Source organism: Sturnira hondurensis, unplaced genomic scaffold, assembly GCF_014824575.4.
Source record: "Sturnira hondurensis isolate 20B ecotype Veracruz unplaced genomic scaffold, ASM1482457v3 Scaffold0007406, whole genome shotgun sequence".
Lineage (NCBI taxonomy): Eukaryota > Metazoa > Chordata > Mammalia > Chiroptera > Phyllostomidae > Sturnira > Sturnira hondurensis.
Genome location: NW_028080037.1, coordinates 12,295,127 through 12,303,249, shown reverse-complemented (window position 1 = coordinate 12,303,249; position 8,123 = coordinate 12,295,127). Strand labels below are relative to the sequence as shown.

Genomic DNA, 8,123 nt, shown 5'->3' with positions numbered 1-8,123 from the left:
GGCATCTGTTCCGTCTCAACTTCGGACGGCGTGGGGTCTTTGAACAGGAAGTGGAGGCCATTAGAGGAAGTCGCGGAGGGAGCGTGATGACTATAGTTAAGGATTTGGCGCCATCTTGAGAAGGTCAAAATGATTATGAGAATAAATAAATGTCTTACTTGCCGCCTAGTCTGACTTGGCGTGTGATTCAAGTGTTCCCAGCAAGTGTGCCTCGAACGCAGAGAAAACTCCAAGTCCTCGGGAATCTATTGCACCATTCATGAGAAAAATCCATTTCCCAAAGAGAATTCTCCCTTTTATATTTTGCCTGGTGCCTGGTAGGCGTTAAATTCAAGTGTGAGTTTTCTCGTTGTATAAGCTCGCATTCTGCAAACCAGTATAATAAATTACATCACTAAGCATTTACCTAGAAACTTTCTATTGCCAGGTATTTTCATAGAAATTGAGTTTACTGTTATTTATACAGAAAAAAATGTTCCTAAATCAGGACATGGTGCTCGCTCCTCTAATCTTCCCATTTTGAAGTATGAAATTAGAGGTGTGTTTATTTGTTCCCTTTGTCCTTCACAAGCAAGCTTGCTGAGGCAGGAATTATGGCTGTTTTTCTTTCCGTTGAATCCCCAAGGCCTAGTATGGCTCATTGACTCATAGTTGGCACTCAACACATACATGCCCATGAATGAATTGTCCTTGAATTACGTCTTAACAAAAGACCGAGGCTTAGAGAGCTGATGCCATTTTCTAGCGTCACAAGACCTGGAAGGTGCAAAACCAGGATTCTAACTCAGTATTGCCAAAATTTGAATCCCGAATGAGCTTAACTTTCTGAGCAACTTTGGGCAAGTTACTAAACCATTCTAAACCTGAATGTCTTTAGCTGCAAATTGGGGTTAAGAAAGGTAGGCTGGTTAACCCTCCGCGCTGTATATCAGCGGTGAACTTTGTGGACGTAAATTTGGGTCCCGCACTCCAGCCTGAGACCGATTCTTTTACATCCAGACTTCAGCACGGAGAAGAAGCCCTCCAGCGACTTCAGACTTTCCCGCCCTGAGCCTCGCCTTCCCCCCCCAGGGGCGTGGTCGAACGCCGACACGTGCACGGATCTGGAGGACGCAGGTCGGAAATAGCGGTGAAGTCCTAGAGGGCGCGCGCACTAAGCTCGGGGCCCCGGTCCCAGGAGCGCCCCGCCCCCTTGGCCTAGCTTTTGGCCTGCGCAGGCGCAAGGCCGCAAGATGGCGGCGGCTGGAGCGGGCCGTCTAAGGCGGGCGGCGTCTGCCCTGTTGCTCCAGAGACCGCGCCTTCCGGCCCGAGAGCTATCGGCTCCGGCACGGCTGTATCACAAGAAGGTAGGGGTGGGCAAGCGGGGGCGTGGGGTCCGCAGCGATCGGGAGCCGGGAGTACTAGGGTTGACGATGGGACTTGTGCGTGCCGGCGCTGGACGGAGGCCCATTCTAGAAAGGAGTAGCCGCGGGATTCTGCGCCGCTTGGGGAGCCCCTGCCAGCGCCCAGGGTAACAACGGCCCCCGGCTCAGGATAGAGGGGCCGCACCCTCGCACAAATCTGCCTCAACTTCTCTCGCTGCGCAGTGACACTAACCACGCGGGAAACAAAAACAAAACGCGGGCCCTGCCGTTGGCTGGCGTCGTACATCCCAGTCTTTAAACACCTGAACAGCCCAGAAAGGAAGGTGCCTTTAGGATCTGCCAGCCCGACTCCTGGAAGACACACACACCCGGGCTCCGGCTTCAGCCAGGCTGCTGCCCTAGCCAAGTGACCTTGGGGAAAGACGCTGCCGTTCGCTGATCTGTTTCCCCATTTGTAAAATGGATATCTTAGTAGTCCCCTACACGAACACTCATGCCTAGCCCCCGGAGACCATTTATGGTGCCGCTGTTGTTCCTAGAAGCTCATAGCCTCCAAGTGGAGTCAGACGCGTAGCCAACAGTCCTGTTTTCATTTTCACGTTTTGTTTGGGGGCGGGGGATAGGGGAAGGCGTGTAATTTGCAGCCCTTGCTTTCCGGGGGCTTAAAGTCCCTTAGACAGGAAACTCTAGCACTCGGAAAACAACTAATTAAAGAATGCAGTAAATCAACATGGGGCAATAAGTCCCGATTGGGTGTTATCTTGTAGGTCGGAGGGCTTGGAGTCAACGTCCGTGCCGCGTCGGTGGGGGAAGAGGGACTGGACGACCGGTGTACTTACGGCTAACTGATTAAAAACCTCAAGGCTAGTAGAGCCTTGTGTGTGCCAGTTTGAGTAGACATTTATTCTGTTTTGGCTTCAGTTCCTCTCCAAGGCCTTTGCTCCTCCCCCACCCAGGGGTGTGTTTTGTTGACAGTGCACGCTGAATCAGTTTGGGCTGGCATCCTTCTAACCACCAGGGTGCGCTGCTGCGCCGAGGCGATTTCAGGGCCCTAAAATAGTGATGGAACGGAGTTTATCGTCAGACAGAATTGGACACTTTCATAGCCTTGTTCCTCTGTAACAATCTCCTTGAGGCTGGGAAAGCCTTCAATTTATGGGCCATTGTTGCTTTTAGGGTTTTTGAGTAGAAATTATCCTCTGAGAACAGTTTTATCTGGAAATGACAAAAGTGTCATTTGAGCCCAAATCTGGCGATTTAGGCGGGTAAAGGTCAAATAATTACATGTAGTTAAAAACCCTTTGGATCTAAAACATGATTTTCTCCAGTATCACAAATCTCAAGGTATTTTGGAGAGGAAATGCAAAGTCTGTGACCCAAGGTCACAGACGGTTCTCACTGACAAGAGGTGAACTCTGGTATTCAGTGACTGTTCTCGCCAAGCTCCGAATTGCTGACCTTGCACTCACCATCAAGTTGGCGCCAAAAAGGAGTGATGTGATTTCTCCTAACGCTCTCATTTCAGGTGGTTGATCATTATGAAAATCCCAGAAACGTGGGGTCTCTTGACAAGACCGCTAAGAATGTTGGAACCGGATTGGTGGGGGCTCCAGCATGTGGTGATGTAATGAAATTACAGGTACAGCTGGTTTTCATCGTTGGTGGTAACTGGTACCCTGTGTGCCTGCGCGGTTTACGAACCATTTCATCTGCTCTCCACCTTGATGCCGGTGAGCGGGGATGAGGCAGTGTTATAAACAGTCAGAGCGGAGCCTGAATCCTAGGTCTGCTGGCACACTACGCTGACCCTTTCTGATATAGTAAACTGATCATTCTGTTCCACCCGCTGAATCGGCTTAAATTCCAGCGTCAATTACATAAAAGGTTCTGTGAATTTCACTGAGGAAAACCACAACCGTTGAGCTGGCAATCCCTAGCAATATAAGAAATCCAATAAATCACCCCCCTGCCCCCAAACTGAAGACAACAGGAAGGTAGTGACTGGCACTTTGGGTAAACCGTGCCTTTGTCTACAGTCTCCTTCATGGTGGGTGGGCGACTTGCCAGAGTCTCCGAGCCTATCTTAGAAAACAGAAACCAGATGGGCGGAGCCACTAATGGTGATGGAGAGAACAGCATTCACCAGAGCCCTTGAGTGTGACTTGCCCGGTGTCTTCAGAGGTGGGTTGACATAGCAGCCCTGAGAACTTCATAGGCAAAAGCAGGCTACAGTTACAAAACTGTGAAGGGGGCATATTTCCAGCTGCTCTTTACCAGCTAGGCCTATGTAATGCTATATAATTGTTCCTGTGTTTAACATTCCATCACTGAACTCTTCAGAGCAAACTCAGTAGTTAATGCCAAAACTTAAAGCAGGGAAAGCCAGCCCAGAGCCCTGGGGAGAGCCCCAGCAGGCTCCGCAACTGGCCATCCTGTCTCTTTGCTAGATTCAGGTGGATGAGAAGGGGAAGATCGTGGACGCCAGGTTTAAGACGTTTGGCTGCGGGTCTGCCATCGCCTCCAGCTCGCTGGCCACCGAGTGGGTGAAAGGGAAGACGGTAAGGTGCCCGCAAATCCAGCCGAACTCAATCATGTGCCCCACCAACATGGCGCTCAGTTACGGGGAGGGCCTGATGGGGGGGCGAGAAAAGTATCCGTGATTTTTCATTTCCCCTACCCAGATTTTTATTAAATTCTCCGCCACAGGAACAGTAAATAATTTGATTAATGGTTTTTAGTTTGGTGGGTGCTGTTCATTGTTTTCATTTGGGGGTTTCCATGGCGTTTTGTTTCTAATTAAATATAAAAAAGATCTTCAACCTCTCCATCTGACAAGATAGAGCTTAGAAGGAAGATCTGGTGTTCTCCAAGGTTGCTGGTGGTACAACTTCTTAGGAATCTCAGTGAGGTCAGGGGGTGCTGTGCAGTGGTTCATCTTCTCCCATGTGTTTGGGAAGGATTGCGGGTGGCTGTTAAGGATTCTTGAAATGAGAAACCGGCCTGTGCGAGAGAGGGCCTGCAGAACCCAGACCACGCAGCAGGTGGGCAGGTGCTTGCATGAACAAGCACATGCAAACAGTGATACAGGCGTCTGAGGGCGGAGAAAGGCGGAACATCTCCATCCTTTTCTCTGCCAGAGCAACTCTCCATGGCAGCTGCGGGAATAAAGGCCCCCGAGCCAGGGAAGAACTGCGCTTTCTCAACTCTAGTCGTCCCGTCATTCAACGTCATTCAGCTCTCAGAAAGGCCCATCTGCAGGCTGCTCATCCTTGTAGCCCCGAGGACGCAAATGTGGGGAGCTGAGTCACACGGAAGAGTGTGTGCTGCACTGGGCAGCTCCGCAACGGGGCAGGTTGCCTCACCACGTGCCGCCTGCTTCCTGCGGCTGGGGCCTGCTGGCTGGCGAGCTCCTTTGGGCCCAAGCAGCACACGCCAGACCTGTTCTGGCAGGAGGTGGCCCTGCAGTGCGCTGTCATCGGCTGTCTGCAGGGGAAGGGGCGAAAAGGAGACGGGGCACCTGTGCTCCCAGGACCTGGCCCCAGGGGGCCTTTGAGTTGCCATCAGAAAGTAGAGGAAGGTGGCCTCTGACCTTGAGATCCTCCCCATCTGAGTTTCCAGAAACAGAACTGAAGTCGTAATTCAGTGGAGTTAGCAGAACCATCAGATTAGGGAACAGAAAGATGGGGAAATCCGGCTTTTCTTAAGCTGGCAGGCCCCTGTTCCTCAAGGGCGAGGAGCCGCCTCTCGTTGTGCCCTTGGGCCCAGCCTCGCCCCGGGCGCCTTCTTCCCTGGGTCAGCAGAGGAAGAGTCTACAGGGAGCGCTCAGCCCGGACCTTCCTGTGCCACTGTCCCCACGCTGGAGTGCCACCAGCCTGTCCGACACCTCTGCGACCTCCCAGTGCCATAAGCACTGCTAGTTGAAGGGGCTCATTCTAAACATTTGGTACAAGGACATCGGAGAAGCCGATATTCACAAAACCAGCACAGGAAGTGACGGCCCTGGCAAATCTGATTCCTAAGAGACTTCTCACAGGGTCTCTTCTTGGCTCACAGAGGCCCTGCTGAGCCCAGCCAGGCCACGCAGCTGTGTACACCTCCCACCCGAGACACCGCCCCTGCAGCCTTGACACACCAGTGGAGGTCCTTAGAAGGTCCTCCGCCTGTGTTGGGTGTTGTTAGCAGAAACCATCCCCCAACTCCCTGCCCCGAGGGCCTTCCCTTTCTCATCATCTGTTCCTCCGGTCAGAGCACCCCTAACCGCTTCTCTTCCCCATGTGCCTCTCAGGTGGAGGAAGCCTTGACCATCAAGAACACAGACATCGCCAAGGAGCTGTGCCTCCCTCCGGTGAAGTTGCACTGCTCCAGTGAGTCCGTCCTCCAGGGTGTGGGGGGATCCGTACTGGAGTCACCTCGCTTTGGTGGCAGAGTGATGACGAATCCAGAGCCCTGGTCTCACACCACCTCCTGGGGACTTGCGGGAGGCGGGGTGCTCCGGGCCTCAGGCTGAGCACGACCCAGCGCCCCAACAGGTTGATGGGGGTTTACTGACCAGATGAGTTACAAAGCAGCCCAGAGCCAGGCCTCTGGCCAGGGGAGGGCTCACGGGAGAACCGAGTGCCGGACAGGGACAGGCTAATGCAGTCTTCGAGGAGTCTGCTCAGCCCCAGGGTCTTTCCCCTTGAGCTGGAGTTCCGCGTGCCCGTGAACACAGGGCTTAGCTTGCAGACGCCTTCACGTGGCGTCAGACAAAGCCCGGCCTTCCCATCGGCCTTCATGGGCACGGGACCCTGAGCTCAGGCTGTCCGCTGTTGGCTGGCCTCTGGCCGCCACTCCAGCCCCGGGACTTGGGGTTTCCTCCACAGCCTCGCTCCCACGTAAGTGTTCAAATGCAGGGTCACTGGAGAGTGACATGACCTGGGTTACATCAGCCAGCTTAACCAGCATGCCCTACATCTCCTCCAGTCTTGCCCGTGAGAACTAGTATGTGTTGTGTGCCTACTGTGTGTACTGTGTGCCAGCCACACTGCGAGTCCTCACACAGACCCAGCAAGGAAAGCACAATTGTCCTTTTTCACAGAAGAGAAAATAGATCCGGAGAGACTCAGAAACTAACCTGGAACTCTGGGGACTTAGCCCCCACTCCTATCCATAGCCACGGGGTTGGGGGGCGTGGAGCTCAAACTGCTGTCTCCCGGCCTGCTCCATCCCACTCCATCCCACGCACTCCGGTGAGGGGCAGCTGAGCCCTGCCCAGCGCCCACCCCCCCACCCTCTGCCCAAAATTCTAGTCCCAAGACTCGTTCTCTGGGTCTAGAAACTAAGGCTGTCTGTCCTTCCTTCCAGTGCTGGCCGAAGACGCGATCAAGGCCGCCCTTGCGGATTACAAACTGAAACAAGAACCCAAGAAAGGGGAGGCGGGGAGCAAGTGAGCCCCCCCCCCCCAGCGGAGCTGCCCATAGGATGCCTCGCTTCAGCCCACGCTTGCCCCCAGCCGCCGCGCAGCCGCCGTAGCGCTCCCAGAGCAGAGCTGTGCCCTGCCCCAGCCTTGCTGTTGGGGCTGTAACGCGGCAAAATACACTGTTTAACTGTTCAGAATGCTGTGCTTTCTTTCAGCCCCTTTTGTCGCCTTAGTCTGGCTTATGTTTATTTGGAACTGTGTGTATGGCCTCAAAAACTGCGATCGGTAGTGAAGTCTCCAGTTTTGCTCGTCGTGCAGTGCTCAGAGGTGTGTTTCACCTGCGTCCATGTGGGGAAGGTTACCGATAGAATGCCTTGATGTGATTATTTGACAGAACCGCGTATTGTACATACAACACATCTGCATATATATAATAAATAAAAGAATGTAAGACAGTGTTTCCCTCTGCCAGGCCGTTTCTCTTGGATACCGCACCCCACAGCCCCTGGGGTTCCCGAATGCTGGGCGGTGGCCGCACACACCCCAGAGCACACGGCGGGGAGGGGGCGAGGCTACGTAGGGAGACTTGTGCAAAGCCAGACGTCCCATTTTAGGGGACGAGGGAGAAGGCCAAAGGAGATGGCCATGCTTTTGTTTGCTCTTGGCGAACTAGTAATAGACCGACAACTCGAACGGAAAGCGGAAGATTCTTTCTATAATCTCACCAGTTTGCGAAGTCCTGAAATCTGACAAGAGCCGGCCTGGATGATGCTCTAGAGCTGGGGACCAAACAGTCGCAAGTCGCTGAGGAGTGAGTGAAGATACAGAATTCTAGGCCCGGGACGGTGCTGCGGGTCTGGGCAGGCGGCTCTCCCACGCAGCTCAGCCAGCCACAGAGGAGGAGCCCCTCCTGCCCGGGTCTCTGCCCCGCACGGGGGTGGTGTCTACGCCGTTTCACTCGTTCTGAGCCGTGTGGGCGTGCGCAGCGAGCTGGAAACTCCCTCCCCGGCTCAGGCCCCAGAAAATGGTGCAGATCACTGTCCCTTACCCCTCCCCCTGCCCCGGGGGCTGGGCAGGTTGGAGCCTTCTGGGGCTCCTAGTCATGAAGCCAAAAGCCCACCACAGGAGGCCTGATTTTCTCATGAAAACTCGAGGTTGAAATTCTAGCAAGCAGTCTCAAGTCTCCTTCAACTCTTCCAATGTTAAGAGGTGTGTTTTCTGATGGTGGCTTTTTTTGCTCAGGAATAAGTTAGCTGCCTCTTCTCTTAAATATACCTCTTTTAAAATATGTGTATATGTGTGGGTATATATATATTTTTAATATATATATATATCTTAAAGATTTTATTTATTTATTTTTA

General features: G+C 53.2%; 1 protein-coding gene across 1 annotated transcript; it reads left to right on the top strand.

The window, feature by feature from the left end:
- The first annotated feature begins 1,188 nt into the window (after positions 1 to 1,188).
- ISCU (iron-sulfur cluster assembly enzyme) lies at positions 1,189 to 7,231 on the top strand. The gene is made up of 5 exons (XM_037052356.1): positions 1,189 to 1,346; positions 2,890 to 3,003; positions 3,812 to 3,922; positions 5,650 to 5,728; positions 6,708 to 7,231. Exons 1-5 carry the CDS (start codon positions 1,233 to 1,235, stop codon positions 6,791 to 6,793), a joined length of 504 nt encoding a protein of 167 aa, XP_036908251.1. The 5' UTR covers positions 1,189 to 1,232; the 3' UTR covers positions 6,794 to 7,231.
- The last annotated feature ends 892 nt before the right edge of the window (positions 7,232 to 8,123 follow it).